Source organism: Pteropus vampyrus, unplaced genomic scaffold (genome assembly GCF_000151845.1).
Source record: "Pteropus vampyrus isolate Shadow unplaced genomic scaffold, Pvam_2.0 Scaffold2, whole genome shotgun sequence".
Lineage (NCBI taxonomy): Eukaryota > Metazoa > Chordata > Mammalia > Chiroptera > Pteropodidae > Pteropus > Pteropus vampyrus.
Window position 1 is genome coordinate 33,002,490 of NW_011888783.1, and position 18,941 is coordinate 33,021,430.

At 41.0% G+C, this 18,941-nt stretch overlaps 1 protein-coding gene across 1 annotated transcript in view; it reads left to right on the forward strand.

Annotated features, from left to right (window-relative positions):
- The first annotated feature begins 5,714 nt into the window (after positions 1–5,714).
- CACNB4 (calcium voltage-gated channel auxiliary subunit beta 4) overlaps positions 5,715–18,941 on the forward strand; it is a 216,626-nt gene continuing 203,399 nt past the window's right edge. Inside the window, exons 1-2 of the mRNA XM_011360280.1 lie at positions 5,715–5,774; positions 6,269–6,352. Coding sequence (XP_011358582.1) covers positions 5,715–5,774; positions 6,269–6,352 — 144 coding nt within the window. The remainder of the gene's footprint in view (positions 5,775–6,268; positions 6,353–18,941) is intronic.

Sequence of the window (18,941 nt, forward strand, 5' to 3'; positions counted from 1 at the left end):
TTTTTTTTTAAAGCACTTCCTTACTTTCTGACACTATAAGATGCTCCAGGCTCATCTCATTTATTTCCTGGACCAGTCCTAGAATCAACCATTTCTTCAGGAAGCTCGGGTTTCTTTTATTAGAGGGCAGTTTTTAGAAACCAAGACTTGGGTACCAGATGTGTCTGCTGCCACCGAATGTTATTTCTAGGCCCTCAGTTGAAAGTAAGAAAATATGTAGACTAACTTGTGTATATATACATATCTATAAATATTTCTCTATATAGCTATCTATATCTATATTGGATTCATACCGATGTCTCTGACTTGAATCCATTACTATGGAATCATCCTAGTCTTCTCTGTAACCTTCTACTCCAACAGTAGAAAACCTGGCTCCCATCATCTGCCATCCATATACTTAATTGTTCAGTTCCAGTATCTATGTATAGTGGTTTCAGAATTGTTGACCCATATCTCTCCGGGAACAACTTGATGAACAGTTGCTTATTCACAGTTCCTTTTGCCTTTAGTTTACAGACTCCGCTCATTTCCAAAGTTACTTAGGCCAGCACCCTTTGCCTCTATGCCCTTCGGTGAAGTTGTTTTAAATATTTGTAATACAGTTATATTCTTTTGTCACATTCTATCCTGAAATCTCCCAACTTCCTAAATTATTTTTTAAAAATTTGTACACATTAAGGTTCTCTTTTGTGCTGTAAATTTCTATAGGTTTTGACAGATGCAGAGCGTCATGTAGCCACTATTACAGTATCAAACAGAATGGTTTGCTTTAGGATTTGACCACCCTAAAAAAATCCCCCGTGGTTCACATATTCAGCTCTCCTCCTCCCAAACCACCTACTTATTTACTGTCTTTATAACTTTGCCTTTTCTAGAATCTTATATAAATGTAACCATACAGAATATAGCCTCAGACTGGCTTCCTTCACTTGGCAACATGCATTTAAGGTTTATCCATGGCTTGTTAGCTCATTCCTTTTTATCACTGAATAGTATTCCATTGTATGATTTTACCACGGTTTGTTTATCCATTCACCTATTGAAGACCATCTTGGTTGCTTCCAATTTGGGGCAATTATGAATAAAGCTGCTATAAACATTTGTGTGCTGGTTCTTGTGTAGACGTAAGTATTCGAACCAATCGTGTAAATACCTAGGAGCGTGATTGCTGGATTGTATGGTAAGACTATGTTTAACTTATTAAGAAACTAACCAACTCTCTCTCAAAGTGGCTGTACCATTTAGCATTTCCATCACTAATGAATAATAATTCTTGTTGTTCCTAATCTTCACTAACAACTGGTAGCGTCAGTCATAAAAAAATTTTAGCCATTCTGATAGGTTTATAATGGTATCATGGTATCTCCCTAATGACAAATGATGTTGAGTATCTTTTCATATGCTAATTTGCTATCTATGTATCTTCTTTGGTAAGGTGTCTGTTCAAATCTTTTGTTCATTTTTAAAAATTTAAAAATTTCATTGTTTGTTTTCTTATTGTTGTGTTTTGAGACTTATTTCTACATTTCATTTACAAGTTCTTTATCAGATTTGTGTCTCGCAAATATTATCCCCAGTTTATGACTTCTCTTTTCATTCACTTAACATTCTTTCATAGAGCAGAAGATTTTAATTTTAATAAAGCCCAACATATTAATTTTACTTTCTTGGGACAGGCTTGGTGGTGGTATTTACCTAAAACCTCATCAACAAACCCAAAGTCCTTTGGATTTCCTCCTATTTTTCTCTTAGAAGTTTTATAGTTTTGCATTTTACACTATGATCTATAATCCATTTTGAGTTAATTTTTATTAGGTCTGAAGATTTTAAAAAAATGACAGTTCTATTGAGATAATTCACATACCATACAGTTTACCCATTTAAAGTATACAATTTAGCAGTTTTTACTATGTTCACAGGTATATACAACCATCACTGCAATCAATTTTAGAACATTTCTTCACCTCAAAAAGAAGCCCTGTACCTCTAGCTACCACCTCAACACCCCATCCTCCCCAGCAATAAGCAACCACTAATCTATTTTTAGTCTCTATAAATTCCTCTATGCTGAACATTTCATGCAAATGGAATCATATAATACGTGACTTTTTGTGATTGCTTTTTTCACTTAACATATTTTCAAGGTTCATCCGTGCTGTAGCATGTGTCAGTACCTCGGTCACTTTTAATGCAGAAGGATATTCCATTTTATAGATATACCACATTGTACTTACCCATTCTTCAGTTAGTGGACATTTGCGTTGCTTCCACTTTTGGCTACTAGGAATATTGCTATGAGCATTCTTGTACAAGGTTTTGCGTGGACGTATGCTTTCATTTATCTTGGCATATACCTAGGAGTGGAATTTCTGGGTTATATTGTAACTCTATGTTTAACTTTTTGAGGAACTGCCAAAATGTTTTTCATTGTACTGTTGTACAGTGGCTGTACCGTTTACAATCCCCTCAGCAGTGTATTATGGTTTCAAGTTTTCCATATCCTCATCAGCACTTATTATCTGACTTTTTGATTATAGCTATCCTGGTAGATGTAAAGTGCTTTTGATTTGCATTTCCCCAGATGACTAATGATGTCAAGCTTCTTCTTCATGTGCTTATCGGCCATTTGTGTAACTTTTTTTGGAAAAACGTCTATTCAGATTCTTTGCCCAATTTAAAAATTGCATTGTCTTCTTATTAATGAGTTCCAAGATTTCTTTATATATATTGCAGCTAGGAGTCCCTTATCAGATATATGCTTTGCAAATATTTTCTCCCATTCCATGCATCGTTTTTACTTTCTTGAAAGTGCCCTTTGAAGTACGAAAGTTTTTAATCTTGATAAAATCCAACTTATTTAATTTTTCTTTTGTTGCTTGTGCTTTTGGTGTCACATTTAAGAATTCATTGCTATTTCTGTTGTGAAGATTTACCTTAATGTTTTCTTCTAATAGTTTTATATTTTTAGCTTGTTCATTTAGGTCTGTGGTCCATTTTGAGTTTATTTTTGTATGTGGTATGGGAAAGGGCCTAACTTCATTCTTTGAGTTCTGGTGCTAGAGGCAGGGACAGCCTTGTACCTTTCTCTCTGAGTGACACCCCCACTTTAGAAGCTGAGTGCTTGGTAGGAAGGGGCAGCAATCTCAGGTCTTCTGGCATTCCCCAATATTTTCAGAGTGCTGTGACCACGGTAGAGCTTCCATCTCACAGTTGGGGGCTGGGCCAAGGAAGGGAGCCTCTGCCTCTCTCTGTATTTGATGAGACCTTAATCTCAACAATAGGGATCTGAGGTCAGGATGATAAATGCTGATATACTGTCCTCCAAAGAAGATAAACCTCTCACTGGGAACTGAGGGGAGAGGGAGCCCTGTGTTCTAAGCTGCACCAGTGTGGAGGGGAGTTCCCCTCTTGCTGAGCTAACCGGAAGCAAGGAGGGAGGGACTGGGGTCTTGGTTCGAATACCATAGACTCACTTTTCTTACTGAGCTTTAGTGAATTTTCTTGCTGTGTGCCCATAAGACCATTTCCAGAGATTTAAAAAAATAATAATTTTCACCAGTTTTGCTGTGGGATGGGTGCACAGAGCTCCTCATTGTCATGCTGCTATAGATTCTTTTTTGATAACTCAGTGAGACTATGGGCAGCGGAAAACCAGAAAACTCAAATTCTGGTGCCCACATAATAATTCATTCTGTATTGATTAAGTATCAACTAAGAAAATGGCTTAGAACTAAAAATGGATTGAGTCGATGATGGTAACCAAAGCAGGGAGTTCTGTACTGGCAGACACACCATTACCCATAAACTTTATTGAATATCTCTTGTATGTGAGGTACAAGAATAAAGGCTAAAAAGCTAAAAATCTATTTTAGAAATTAGGAGATTTTCATAAAGAGAGAACTAATAAACTAAGGCAGCCTATACTAAATGCCCAGAGAATAAATGCTCCCGTTTTTCAGGGGTATGAGAAACTCTCCAGAACTGGAGTGGTCAGGGAAGATTTCTGTGGGAGAGAAGTGAGCTCAGCTAGGTTTGGAGGAAGAGTAAGATTAAACTGTGTGTGTGCGTGTGCATGTGTGCGTGTGTGTGTGCACGTGTGTGTGTGTGTGTGTTTGTGTGTTGGAGGAGGGCATTCCAAGGCATAGTTGCCGAAGTGAGATTGCATTTGGTATGCTGAAGCAATAATGTGCAGACCTGCCTGCTTGCTGGTAGGTCTGTATGGAGAAAAGAGGTGATGACCAGAAAAGCAGGGGAGAGCAGGAGGGATCGATTGTTGGACCATGGAGTTTGGTCCCTATCTGGGGGGCTGCTTTTGAGAGAAGAGTGACTTGGGCAAAGAGATTTTAGGAAAATGTAGTGTGTAGATAGAATGAAATGTGTGTGTGTGTGAATGTGTGCGTGTGTGTGTGTGCGCGCACGTACATACAGTAGGGAGCCTGGGTGCAAGGAGACCAGTTATTAGACTGTTAAAAAGAAATGAAGGTCTGGATTAAGTGAAGGGGATAGGAATGGCAGTGAATGTCTGGTGACTAGTAAGATATAATGAGGCCTTCAATAAGGCCAACCAGTTTATAAAAGAAACATGGCAGTTTCCATTAAAAAAAAAATCTTAAAATGCAAGGTGACATGGTCTGATTTAGTGATTTAAGACACTACGCATGTTTTAAAGATAGATTTCTCATACAGTAACTATAACTAAACGGGGTCTTTTTGTTTTTGAATTCGCATGTATTTTTCTTTCCTCTTATTACTTCGAATTGCTCCTCTCCACAATTCGCTTGATTTGATCTCAAATTAATCCCTTGTCTGTATCTGCAGGAGGAAGCCCAGGGTTGCAACAATGGCAAAGATTGTATATGGTTTCATGGATGGCTTTCCTCCTTTGAAAATAGCTAACCGCATAGAAATAGGAGGCACGTGGCCAAACTCTTGCTTTTTAGCAGGTCTCACATGACCTTCAAAACTCCTTAGGACAAGCTGCTCTTCTGTGGGGCTGCATTGCCTGTCAGACTCAGGCTGGCAGAGTGTCCGGGGCTGCCTGGATGTCTATGGCTCGCGATTGTGAGGCGAGAGTTGGCAAAACAATTAAAAACACGGATAAAAAACAAACCACAAAACCCTATGCCTTATCACAGTGGGCTGATAAGTGAAGTCGCGGAAGGTTCAGCTCTTGCCCTTTTAAAATTCCAGTGCAGCACACACACGCGCGCGCGCGCACACACACACACACACACACACACACACACACGCACCCCTTCCCATCGGCTCTTCCCATTCTGCCATACTGTACCAGCGTCCCTCCCCAAGCCCTGATTCATGAACCGTGCCACCTTTGTCTCATTTTAAACTGTGCAGACTATTTTAATCCTCCCACCCCCACCGCCGATTTCCCCCTCCCTTCATCCTCTGGAGAGCTCTGATGTAAGGCGCTCGCGAGGTGGGAGAGCGCTTCTCCCCATCCACTCCGGTGGGCGAGATCCCGAGAAGCCCCTGGGCGGGAACTTCCCCTGCGGGGGCCGCTTCCCGGGACCCCGCTGCGGGCGCGGGGGAAGCGCTCTCAGAAGTGCGGGAGGGGAGCCTGGAGCTGGCGCGGTCTGGTAGCCGGGTGGGGAAGTCCTGCCGCCTTCCCCTCCCCTTCCCAGCTTCCGAGACCCCGGGGGCCCGTCCGCCCTCCGCCCACCGCTCTCGGGCGGGCCATGCGGCCGTGAACCATGTCCTCCTCCTACGCCAAGAACGGGACTGCGGACGGGCCGCACTCGCCCACCTCGCAGGTACCGCCCCCTCCTCCGCCTCCCCCCTCCCCAGGGCCCGAGAGCGCCCCGCCTTCTTGCCCGGCGTGCGGGGCCCCCAGTCCCGAGAGTCGGCGGCCTCTCTCCCCTACCCCTCCTCCGCGTCCGTCTCTCCTCCCGCTGCTCCTCCTTCTCCGCCTCCTCCTCACCTCGTCCGGTCTCTGCGCTCCCGCTCCGGAGCCCGCAGCCTTCCCCAGCGGATGCCGGGGACTCGGACCCCGCACCCTGAGAGTCTTTGTTAATGGATGTGGTGGGTGCTCGCGCGCTGCTCTTCTCGGGCATCTTTTCAGCTGTCGAGGCTAGCGGTGGGTGGGTGGGGGTGGGGGCTGGATTTGGGGACCGCGGAGGAGACTTGGGTGCGGGCTCTGGGAGACCCTGGGGAGCTGGTCTGGAGGCGGACTCTAGCCGGGGGTGGTCGCCCGGCTCTACGCTGCGGTCCTCACCCGCTTCTCTCTGGCCCTGTGTGTCGAGTCCAGGTGGCCCGAGGCACCACGACCCGGAGAAGCAGGTTGAAAAGATCCGATGGCAGCACCACTTCGACCAGCTTCATCCTCAGACAGGTAGGAGGTTGGCGCGGGGCGGAGGAGCGGGAGCAGGTTGGGCAGGAGGCCGAGCGCCCGGCGCGGGGGTCTGGGGACCGAGCGCAGACCCCGCCCGCCAGAGCGGCGCGTCTGGTCTCCGCGCGCGCCTCTTTCCCGCGCGGGACAGGCGCTCCGACTGCGTCCTTCTGCCTCTGCCCCCTGCTCGCGAAGTCTTCGGGTCCAGGCGTCTCCGCACCGCCCTGGGAAGTTAGTAGTGCGTGTGGACGCACGTCGGCAGAGACCTGGTTTAGGGCAGGGACATTGAATTTAAGACTGGAATATTTCTGGTTGCATCTTCGGTGCGTGGGGAAACGTCTTTAAGATGCGTAACTTGGCTTCTGAGTAACCAAAGCCCCTGGGGCCGCGCACCTGATTTGATTCGGCTGAAAGTTAGGGATCTCCTCTATTTAGCCCTATTTTGAATACTCTTCTCTGTTTGGGTCGTGGGGAAGATCTCCGGGTTCCGGTCAAAAGAAAGACACTTTGTGCAGAAAGTTTGGTCTCAGTTCCTCAGTTCCTTTGGGATCAGTTCCTTGGTTCTCTTAATTAGGGAAAGACTGCCGAATCTGGTTAAATCGAAATAAGGGAAGGCCAGCATTCAGTTCCCAGGGTCTGGGTGGTACTACGCTTAGTGTTTGCTTCTTAGTGATTTTCTTTTGCGTGATTCTCCTATGCGTTGTGTGGGGGAAAGATCTCAGGTTATGCTGAATGCTTAGGTGCTTTTCATCTTGATCCAGGAAATTGGTTAATTTTCGTCCTGTCCATGTGTTGTAAATGAAAACATATCTACATAGCTTCTGGGTGGTAGAGAGATCACGCAAAAATGAGTCACCTTGATCTTTCTCTCTCTCTCTCACTCTCTCTCTCTCTCTCTTTCTCTCTTTTTTTTTTGGAATAGGAACTGTCTAGGTATGTGCGTTTGGGGGGACCTGGGAGGACTTTGGTCCTCTCACCAAGACGCTCTTATTCCAGGCTCCACTGTGGGCCGCTGGAGTGACCTTGGGAAGTTCTTTTCCCCGTTAGGTCACTTAGAGCATTGTGTAATGTGTTTTTAACCCATGATGGCAGCTTTGCTGTGTTCCTTTAGAGATTATCTCATCAGTTTAAACAGGTTATCCATGACAAATGGGCATTAGACTAAAAAATTGGACTCAAACTTCTCCTAAATAGAGTCCGTAAAGCATATGTATACGATATTTATTATGCAGATTTATTTTCTACAGAAACATTATTACTATTTTTCTTTAATCAGTGAGTACTAAGCATGTGCATTATTAAAATAAATACATTTTGGATTCTGAATTCATTCCTAAAGTGCATTCTGTTCTCTTTGCAGTGCTTAGATTATTTACGTGTTTGATAAGGCAGAGACATTCTTCATCTTTAAAAAATTTTGAGTTATATGACTGAAAAATAGGTGACTATTTTGGGTAGTGTTTTATTGTTGCAAAATTCTTAGAAATACTAATTATACAGCAGTGTATTCCATGAACTGTTTGACTAAAACTTTTGAATTCATCTACACCACCACTTCACTAATGCTTTACTTTTCCAACACAAAACAATCAATATTCTTTCTGATGTTCTTTCTTCAATTTGTTCCAATAAATTATTGAGTGAGATAACATGTATAATACATCCTAGTTAAGTGCTTCTATATGTTGCCTTAAAAATGTAAAAAGCATTGCTTGCTAAATAATTTTGGGAGTAAGTTAAACCAATGCAGATTTTTAGAACAAATATATTTTATTAGTCTTTCTGGAACTGGTATTTGTTAGTTTAATAAAAATGGTCTAATTTAAATTCAGGAGTTAGTTGTGATTGTATTGTATACACAATCTTCCTTTTTTTTTTCCTGAAAAAAAAAAAAACAACTTAGTTTTTATGAGCACTTACAGTTCAGGAAGTGGTCATAAAACTAGTGTCATTTAAACTAGACATGGTCTAGTTTAAATGACATAATACAGACTTTTATAATGGCTACAGGAAAAATAACCAAGGGATATTTTTTTAATTCTGTGAAAGATGAAAAATGATTGCAAATGGAATTTAACAGTATATTTTTTGAAATAAAATTGAACAGTTTTCACCCAAATGTGGAAAATTTTTTTTTTTTAAAAAAGCACATCTGTTTATGTTATCAGAGCCTCATTGTTTGTTGGATGACCAGTGATTTATTGTTTTTGAGTTTTTGGTACACTGGAGTGATGGAATGTCTTGGTTGATATTTCCCAGTCTGTGTAATGCTTTTGCACATAAAGATGGTAGGAAATACCAATAAAAATAGTACTGCTTATTACTTTGTCCTATTATTTAAAATATGTAGGAAGAAAGTTTTCACTAAAAGAAAAATTGATGTGTCAAATCAGATGGGTAACACTGAGCTGGTGGTGAAGAATAGAGGACAGTTGGCAAACTCACCTAATAAAACAATGTTTATTCTTTGTGCTGATAAATTTCAGTGTTTTGTGTGCACATGCGTGCATGTGCACACATACACATGCACGCATGTGAGTTGGCCTGAAAACAAGTGGACTGAGAAAGAGAGCCTGCTTCTACTCTGAGGGCTGTGCACAAAGTCCCTCAGGCATCCTTGACCTTGTTTCCTGGTTTACTAGATTGCTGGCCTCCACAATTTAGGAGGGATGGAGGTTTTGGAATGAATCCAGGGAGCAACTGAATGGTTTTTTTGAGGAAAGGTGAGAAGATGAAGTCTTTTGCCACTGAAAGGAGAGAGAGCTAGGGGTGACCTAGTAATGATCTTCAAAGTGTACGCAAAGACAGTCTTTGGAAATATGGACTGTTGTCAGTGTTTTTTTTTTTGAGTATGAAATTCAAAAATTGATAACAATTAGAAAGGAACGCTTTTTTACAGCAAGACTTTCCTAAGAGTGTTGCTATCATTGGAATGGCTGACCAGCTATTTATGAATAGATTATTTTATTCATGTTTTAAAGTTTTAGGAAACACTTATTAAACATTCGCTATGTGCCCAGTACTCTGCTAGATGCTATGAAGGAGGAATGAAAAGATGAATGAGACACAGCCCCTGTACTAAAAGGATTTTATAATCTAGTGATGGAGACACAGACGCATAGAAAGGAACAATCTATGCATAGCATAGATGTGTAGCAGTACACCAAGGAATGGGGGTGTGGGCAAAACACTCATGTGCATTGAGTACTGACATACCCAGTGGATATCACTGCATATGCAGTTTGTATGGTGCAGTACTCCAGGTTATTCTCACTGGGGTTACTCCCAGTTTTCTCCCACTGGGGTTCCAAGAGAAAATATTATCAGGGTGGGATTAATTGACCTCTCCTTGTTAAGTCTGCCCTTATGAGGACTACAAAATCTTAGAAGGGCTAGTAGCCCTTACCAGTTTCCAGCATCATCTTGAGCCCAGATCTCTTAGTTCTGGACACATGTATTGAACACATCACCTTCCCTTCTGCCATAAGCCCTTTGCACATGCTAAGCCTCCCTAGAGGGCTATTACTTTCCCCTTCGCCCAGTTAACTTTTAATCTTCCTTCTAAGTCATCATTTCTTTTTCTAACCTCCTAACTTTAGTCATCATTTCTTTTTCTAACCTCCCTGATGAGGTCAGCTCCTTAACTGTACACCTCATCCCAGAGTGCTCTGTGCCAATTCTCAGTATCATCACTATTATAATTTAACATGTAATCAGATTTCTCTGTTACTGTCTTTCTCCTCATCCAGATAATAAGTTTCACTAGGGCAGGGACATGTCTGCATTTGGTCTCCTTTGCATTCTCAGCATTAAGCATAGTAAATGTTCAATAAATATTAATTTGAATGAATGAAAGAATGGATGGTTAGAGGACCAGCTTGATATATTTTTGTCATGGAGTTCCATTTCAACATTAAAATTTTTGTTTAATGGGGAGAAATTGTTTCCTAACAAACCTCCACAAAATTTAGTGGCTTAAAGCAACAACACCCTTTTTTTTTTTCCTCTATGTGCTGACCAGACAGTTCTGTTTTGTGTGATGTTATTTGGGCTCTGGCTTGGCTGAAAGGTCTAAAATAACCTCACACGTGGTTGGCATTTGGTGCTGGTTGCTAGCTGAGAACTGAACTAGAGCTTTTGGCAGGGGGCTTAGTTTTCCTCTACCTGGGCCTCTCAGTGTGGTTTCTTGAACTTCCTCACAACGTGGTGGCTGAGTTCCAAAAAGGAGCATCCCCAGAAGTAGAGACTGAAGCTGCAGATTTGGTAAGACCATTTTCAAAAGCTACCTGACACTAATTCTGTTCCAGCCTCTAAGTCAAAACAGACCAAAAGACCAGCCCAGTTTCAAAGGGAGGGGAAACAGACTCTGTCTTTTGATGGGATGTGTCAAGGTCACCTAACAAAAAGCATGTGGAACAGAATACATTGTTGCAGCTGTCTCAAACCATCTACCTTAGCACAAGGAACTCTGTGTATTTTTAGGTATGCTAATCAAATGATCATTATACTAATGCAGTGAACACATACTATATTTAGAGACCAAAACGTATTGAGATACTAAGTTGATACTATAATAAAACGAGTTGGCAAAAAAAATTTCTTTGGGTTATAATTTGAGCACTGATTATAGACATGTTTTTCTGATGAAATGCAAATTTTTCTCCAATGAAATGCAAATTCATCAACAGAAGGTGTATATGCTTTGTGCTTAGCTCTAAGAATAATCATATGCCTAGAGGCCTATATATATGCAAAATTTATCCATAAACTTAGAATCATAGAATTTTAGAACAAGAAGAGATTGTAGAGGGAAAGTACTTCAATTCCCCATTTTCAGATGAATAAAACAGAGGCCAAAGGACATAAAGGCCTTACCAAGGTCACATCAATTGTTGGTAGAGCTGAGACAGTCGCGGATGCTACAGTTTTTCCACCACACCACTTTTCATCCCTGGATAATCAAGACAGACGTACAAACACACATAGATGTTGATACATGAAAGGACATATGAAGCTTATTCTTAGATCCTAGAAATACTCTTAGTCTATATGATTACTGTGAAGAACAAAGCAACAACTGGGCAATCTGGAGACTATAGTTTTTATCCCCAGTTTTATCATGGGATGGAATTTTTGTTTGCATGTTTCATGGAGGTTTGTTTGTTCGTTTCTGTTTGTTTATTTACTAATCACTAAATTACCCAGAATCTAACCAGGAAAAAAACTACTTGAATTTTTGCAACTGAGAGACTTGAATTGTAGAGACATGGTTAAATAGGTAATGGGAGAGATTAGAAGCTAAACCTAGAGGTTAGCAACAGCAGGAAGCCACTATCACCTCCAGGCTAGAAGGACAAAAAGAGGAAACTATTACTAGAGCCCAGGGACCAGAATCACCTGGTAGATGCTGGAACCACTGGACTAGTTTTGTAGGAGCAAGAGACATAGAGGATATCGCCTCATACCTGTCATAAGGGTTGTTATCAAAAAGGCAAGAAATAACAGGTGTTGGCAAGGATGGTGGGGAAGGGAACCTTTGTACACTGTTGGTGGGAATTGTTGCAGCCACTATGCAACAATTGTAAATTGTTGCAGCCACTATGGAAAATAGAATGGTGGTGCCTCAAGAAATTAAAAATAGAACTATGATGTAATCCAGCAATCCCACTTCTGGGTATTTATCCAAAGAAAACAAAAACACTAACTCGAAAAGATATATGCGCCCTCGTGTTCATTATTTACAGTAGCCAAGATAAGGAAACAACCTAAGTGTCTATCGATGAATGAATGAAGAAATTGTGGTATATATATGATAGAATATTATACAACCATAAAAAGAAATCCCACCCTGTGTGACAATATGGATGGCCTTTGAGGAAATTATGCTAAGTATAATAAATCAAAGACACTGTATGATCTCATCTTTATGTGGACTCTAAAAACTAAAAACAAACAACACCCCTCCTCCCCCCCACCAAATAACCCCAAGCTCATAGGCACAGAGATTTGATTGATGGTGACCAGAGATAGGGAGTGGATGAAATGGGTGAAGAGGGTCAAAAGGTACAAACTTCCAGCCAGTTATAAAATAAATAAGTCCTGGGGATGTAATATATAGCATGATGACTATAGTTAACAAAACTATGTTGAATATTTGAAAGTTGCTAAGACAGTTGATCTGAAAGTTCTTATCACAAGAAAAAAAATATAACTATATGGTGATGGATGTTAACTAGATTTGTGGTGATCATTTTACAACATATGCAAATATCAAATCCTTATGTTGTACATTTGAATATAATGTTATGTCAGTTGTATCTCAATTAAAAAGTGACACACAGAGGAGATGCAGCCTCTGCTGAAGAAGCCACCTGAGGTGGAGGGAATGGGGGGAAATACCTTGGCTTCAACTTGTTTCTGCCCCCAACCCACACCCTCAGTCCCCTGGAGTGCCTTCCATTCATTGGCTGAGCCTAGCTGGGAGCTAGCTGACATGGGAGCCTGGGAAGCAGCCTGCAGGCCTTGGCCTCCCTAAGGTAGAAAACACAGCAGGGAAAAGGGAGGAATAAATCTGAGGGACACAGGCCAGGACTGGCACAACCATTATTATAGTTTAGTTGTATGAAAGACAATAATAAATCATTTTTCATCACCAAATATGGAAGTTTTTACTTGTTCTCTAAGTAGAACTTCCTTGCTAAATGGTAATTTTCAAGAAGAGTTTACACCTGTTTCCTTTGTGAAGTTTCTCTGGATTTCACCTTCCCAAATTGAGATGTGATAAAGCAGGAAAGAATTATGCCAATCAGGCAAACTCTCTTTTTATTTGCTCTTGGGCTTGAATAAACAGAACTGAATTGACAAAGCTCCTGATTGAGAGCTCTAATTACTCTTTCCCCAAGACTCTGTTTTTGTTACACAGAGTACCCTAAATGTCATTTTTGTAGAAGAAAGAACTATTTATCCTCTAGTTTTGAATGGTAAGATTCTATTGAAACTTAGATAAATTCTGATTCAAATATTAATCTTTCTAGAAAATTACAGGACGTTGTCTGGACACATAAGCTGACATTGACCTTGACTTTCCTGTGACTTCTCCCCTTAATTAGTCCATGTGCTACCCCAGTCAGTGTGGTCCCTAGGTATCAAAGAACAGAGACTGCTCCTTATTAAGGGAAGAAGAAAGGGTGGAGCTGAGAAAATGTAGTTTAGACAAACCACATGGTGTAGCTAGTTGTAGAAACCAGCCTCTCTACTCCTGGTGATCCTGGTGAGTCTGCTAACTCAGTGGGGTTGGCTGGGCCCAGCGAATCTAGTTCTGACCCATCTTTTCTGGCTGAGGTCCTGGCATTGTCCATGCTCACCAGCCTTCTCCGAGTTTGGCCCATTCTTGGTCTCATTTCTGCAGCTCAGGCTCAGAGGAAAGCATAGCCCTAACCAGGGCCAGCAGCTTGCAAGTCACCCAGATTCACTGAAGACTCCAGGAACCATCCACAGACATATGTGGAACAGGCATGAGGCCCCATTTCATTCTGTAGCACTCAATGTTTGACCTCTGAATGCTTTTTAAGCAACATTTTGGAGCAGAGTGCTTCCTAGAACCATGAGCAATGCCACTCCGCTAGCTCCCACTTTGCTGCAACTTCCTTCTCAGCAGGGAAGTGTTTGCTAAGAATGGGTTACAGGCCTCAGAAACAAAGATGCTCTGAGCCGTCTTGTCTTCATCAGGGTGTATGCCTGGTATAGGCAGAGCCCCTGGACACTTTTCACTTCCTTTGAACCCAGGTGTTGCACCAATATTCCGTCTATGGGCTTTGCAGAGCACTTCCTTAACTATTACCAACCAACCACACACTCTCTTTAGAATACCTCTTTAGATTAGAACATGTCAAATTGATATCTCAAGAGGAGCTAGGCTATTATCTCCAAAGAGCCCCCATAAACACATGTATTAACCTAAGCAGCCAGTGTTGTCCTGCCTTCACACAATTACACGCCCTGGCACTTCATGAACCTGGAAAATGTTGAGGTAGAATTCTGCACTCCTTATCCCAGAATGAGTGTAAGTTACAGACTACAGAGCAGCACATTGGGAATTTTGCACGGAATTAACCATGTGAACTGGGGCTAGGAGAAAAGGTAAGATTAGAATTAGAAGCCTGAGTTAATGAAAAGGCTAAATTACAGGGAGTTATTTTACTGCTTTCAAGTAACAATAGTAATAAGTTGTGTGATATGGCAGCCTGCTTTCTGAAATAGATAAGATTGATGTAGTATCAACACCTGGCCTGAATATAGACCGTGCTTTGAAATTCTTTGAAAGTAATTCTCGTTTTAACTAGAGTAAACGTGCCCCTCTGCAAACTTTCCCATTTTCTTTAATGTATCCTTTCTTATTACACAGGTAAACAGGGCTGAGGTAATTACTTGAATCTGAAAGGATGACATTCAGCATTTGTACTTCAGGTACTGAAAACATTATTAGAGAGGGACCGTAAAACTTATGCTGTATATACTGGATCTTTCTGATCATTTTACTGCAATCATTTGGATGACAAACCATGCCTATTTTATTTTTCATTTTATGTTCTTGTCTGTTGTTGGAGGTATTGATCTCCAGGTTTGCAATTTAATTACTGTAGCAGTAGCCTTTATTTTGAGAGGAAATATTTTGTATATACAAATTGGAAAAGAATCTGCATTTTTCTAGGTTGTTAGAATCACTAGAAATGGTAAATTTTTGTGGTGTTCACTGTGTCTCAAAATTGAGAATTTTTTTTTCTTTGAAATTTCTCTTGTAATACAAGAAAGACCAGCAGTAATAGAAATGCATACTAATTTTTGTAGATTTATTTATCCTACCCTCCTACTTCTTGAATGGCCTTGTGCCAGTGTTAACAACTCAAATGCTAATCACGTTTCTAAATCAAACAAGTGGATAGAATGATCACTGTTAAGGTTAGAGTGCCCTATAGGCACAACTTTCTTATTTGGTCTCAGTGGGGTATGTGTGTGCGTGTGTGTGTGTGTGTGTGTGTGTGTGTGTGTGTGTGTGACAGAAAAGAGGAAGTCATTCTTTTGGGAATTCAGAGGCTTTATTCTGTTATGACCATAATCTAATTTTAGAACACTTTCTTCACCCCCAAAGGAAACCTTGTACCCATTAGCAGTCGCTCTCCATCCTTCTCCCCACTCCCAACCCTAGGCAATGCTTAATTTACTCTCTGTGTCTATAGATTTGCCTATTCTGGACATTTCATGTAACTGGAATCATACAATAATATGTGATCTTTTGTGATACGCTTCAAATTTTTTTCATTAACATATTCTCTCCACCAGCCCGAGGGGTCCCAGGTGTAGCCCCTGGTCTAAACATGCAGATATCCTGTGTGTAGAAAGGCACTTATGTCCCAGACAGCTTTTCAAGTGGTAGTGTTGAATGGGATGAATCATATTTATGCTTATTTTGGAGATGCAGTCTCAGATTATAAAGCTGATTTTTTGGGGGAGAAAAGCTATTTGACCTACATGGAAATCAAACCTCTGACCTTGTCTTCCTTGCCCTCAAGAGTGAACAAAACTAAGTTGTTCTCATGTATAGAAGAGGATTTATGTAATGAGATAAGACTGACAGGATTAAAGAAAAGTGTTCTAGCATTATAACTGGTTATTGCCATCATAATTTTTAGTAATAGAAATACCTCGAGTATTTACAATTCAAAATACTTATTTTATTTTATCAAGATGTTCATAACTCAGCTTTGGTGATTATAATATTTCTTCCTTGAGAGATAACAATTAAGAAGAAAGCAGAGTGTTTGAGTCCCAAGGTAAGTACAATATTTATGGGAATTACTGAGTACATAAAGCTGTACTCTCTATGTGGCAGGTGCTTCTCAATTATATTTGAGCACTTCCCTGGGGGACAAAAGTCAATTATCAACACAGTCGTGTTGGAGAGAAATAGGTCAGCTGCAAACATCCTCTGCTAATTTCAGAAAGCTTGAGGGGCGATTTAATTTGGGGGATATTTTTTATTCTTTTGGTCTCTGTATTGTAGGGAGTCCTGGTAGCAAAGGCTCAGGTTTTCATTTGGTATTAGTTGTTATACTCATTTATAATGTAAATATTTCTTTTGATTCCATAAAATGAAAATCAAATCAAATAATATATTTTTTAAAACTGTCAAATATACATTGTAAGAGCAATGTGTACCATGGGTGGTATTATTATTATTATTATTATTATTATTATTATTGCTATTTCTACATGAATAAAGATGCTCAGGGTTTAAAGTAACCCAATAAAATGCAAATTTGATATGTCATATAGTTCTACATACAAAGAGTAAAAAGTGTTACTTGTAAAACAAAAAGAAAGGACAGTGTTTTTTTTAAATATGTTTGTTGTGGTAAAATGTACCTAATATTAACTTTCCCATTTTAACCATTTTTAAGTGTATAATTCTGTGCCATTAAATATATTCACTAGTATCATTTTTTAAATGAGTGTGGTAGGTTATTTAAAAAGTACAAAGGAGACAAACTTAAATATATCCAAGTTATAAATACACTAAAAACGTCCACCATCATCCAGGGCTCTCGCCACAACTGTGGCCTTGTTTAAAGCAATGGAAAACAGACCTTGGAGTGTTTGCCAAGCTATGAGTCCCCAAGGGAAGAACCAAGAAGCGCTGTGGAAACTGACCAGACCCTCAGGGAAATTAGGGTGGGACAGGGACCCTGCACAGAGTGGTGCTCTGCCCCAGAATACCTGTTCTTTTTTTTCACACACCTGAATGCTTTTCTTTTTCCTCCACTGTTTGAAATCCAAACCATTTCAAGATGATTTGGGTTACCGAGCAGACTATTTTAAAAACGAGCATTTCCAGGAGTCTTAAGGGCTCTAGTCATTCATACATTATTGTAATTTGACTTACTGCTTACAAATATGCTCATCTTACCATCTTACAAAGCCCACCACAGCAAAGCAGACATGTTCCCCGACAAAGACCCCAGTGTCCCTGGGGCTGTTTATCCTTTCACACAGTATCCTTCCTTTCCCCACCAGAAAGCTTGTTGAGGAGGTCTGCAATGCAGCTTGAACAGAGTAGCTGAATAATATGGTGCTTCTCCTGCTACAAGCACAGATGCACAGACTTGGCCCCAACCCCTGCTTTCTCCCCTCCACTCCTTCATTCATGCCATTCCTTCTCTTTGAAGAAGGTCTCACTATTTCTACTTGTTGGTGATTTTTCTATCTGTCAACTGCCTTTAGAACCATCTCCTCCACGACGCTCCGAAATCTCCCTCTTTGGCTCTCCTTGACATTCTGTTTTGACCGTTCACCTATTAAATTCTCCTTTGTGTAACCTGTAGGTCCCCATGCCCCACTGGACCGTGGGTCTACATGGACACTGTCTCTAAAGACGAGGGAGGAGCAGAAGTTGTAAGGTATCGACATTAATAACCCATATTTTGTTTGTTCACCTTTTTTACTTATAGACATAAGACCTCAACACCTTGCCTCCTAGTATCTTGCCCATTGTTACTGTGAGTCCAGGATGGGGGTGCTCATTACTCTGTCCCTCATTGATATCTGCTGCCACAAGCCTTTCAAGGAGGCTTCTCCCCGTGCAGTTGCTCTGCCTTTGTGAAAACACCGCTTCCTTCTAAGATGCTGTTTCTCAGGCAAAACCTAGAAAGTGACAAACAGCACCATCCATATTCTTCAGCTTCTCTGTTCAAACTGTGTTCTAGACTTCCTCAACTCTCAGGTGGCACTACCTGTGCCCTGCATCTTGCAGATTCCTTTATAAAGCTAGCTTCTGTGCTCACAGACATCATTCTGCCTTTATCCCAGGAGCATACACAAGACTTACTTTTAGCAGTGACTCTAATACCTGTTGACCTGCATAAATGGATGTAGACACAAGCAAACTTTGACTCCCCTTTAGGCTAAGCTGCAACATACTCATAATAATTTATGTATTTTTCATTTTTGTTTTTATGAATTTACATTGTTGGGACATGGAATAGAAGAAGTAAGAAGAAAGGGGAAGGTAATGTTGGGGGCTAAAGTACTTTGGGAGTTAGTACAGGCCTGGGTGGGGTATCAGAATGGAGACCTTGGGACAGAAGGAGAGCACTGGGTGCCTTGGGTGAAAGACAGTGGCTGGTGGGAGATGGTTTCAAAAAAAGAAATGAATGAGGATCAGACTTGGTCTATTTCAAACTTTGTTCTGGAACTGTATCTTTTAGGAATCTTTCAGTTGCAAATAAATGGAAACAGCACAAATTGGCTAAGGCAAAAATATCGAATTATTGATTCATGCAAATGAAAAGCCGGGAGTAGGTATGGCTTGTTCCAGAAGTTCATGATTTCATCAGGGCTGCTGCTCTCTTTCTCTGTAATTCTTTCAACACTGCATGTTCTTCCATGCTTAGTTCTATGTGCTGTTTAGAACCTGTCATGGTGGCAGCAATGGCCACAGTGGTTCAGAATCTCCCAATCATCTACTGTCCTGTCCACAGGAAGAGATAGCCTCTCAATGGCGGCTCCAGCAGAATGAAAAAGGTTTTTGTTTTTGCTT